At 61.8% G+C, this 212-nt stretch overlaps 1 protein-coding gene across 1 annotated transcript in view; it reads right to left on the bottom strand.

Moving 5' to 3' along the window:
* Positions 1-212, bottom strand: part of LOC103769184 (tubulin gamma-2 chain) — a gene marked incomplete at both ends in the record, with an annotated part of 3066 nt that overhangs the window by 360 nt on the left and 2494 nt on the right. The window contains one exon of the mRNA XM_008936359.1: positions 26-112. Within this exon, the coding sequence (XP_008934607.1) occupies positions 26-112 (87 nt within the window). The remainder of the gene's footprint in view (positions 1-25; positions 113-212) is intronic.

Here is a 212-nt window from a genome sequence, read left to right as displayed (position 1 = left end):
CTGGCTCCTCCAGAGCCCTTCTCACCAGCTGGTTGATCTGTGAGAAGGACGGGTTCTGAATGTGCAGCCGGTCCGTTGCAATCCGATTCAAGGCTGTGTTGTCCAGGACCACCTGCAAAGGAAAGAAAGCTCTGCGAAGAGCCTCAGAAGCAGCCCCGGCCACGTGTCCGAGGGCACTGGATCGGGCCGCCCAGCAGAGGCCCCGAGCACGG

The sequence above is a fragment of the Merops nubicus genome, unplaced genomic scaffold (genome assembly GCF_000691845.1).
Source record: "Merops nubicus isolate BGI_N331 unplaced genomic scaffold, ASM69184v1 scaffold44312, whole genome shotgun sequence".
Lineage (NCBI taxonomy): Eukaryota > Metazoa > Chordata > Aves > Coraciiformes > Meropidae > Merops > Merops nubicus.
Note: the sequence above shows the minus strand (reverse complement) of the source record. Positions and strands in the feature narration are given on the sequence as shown.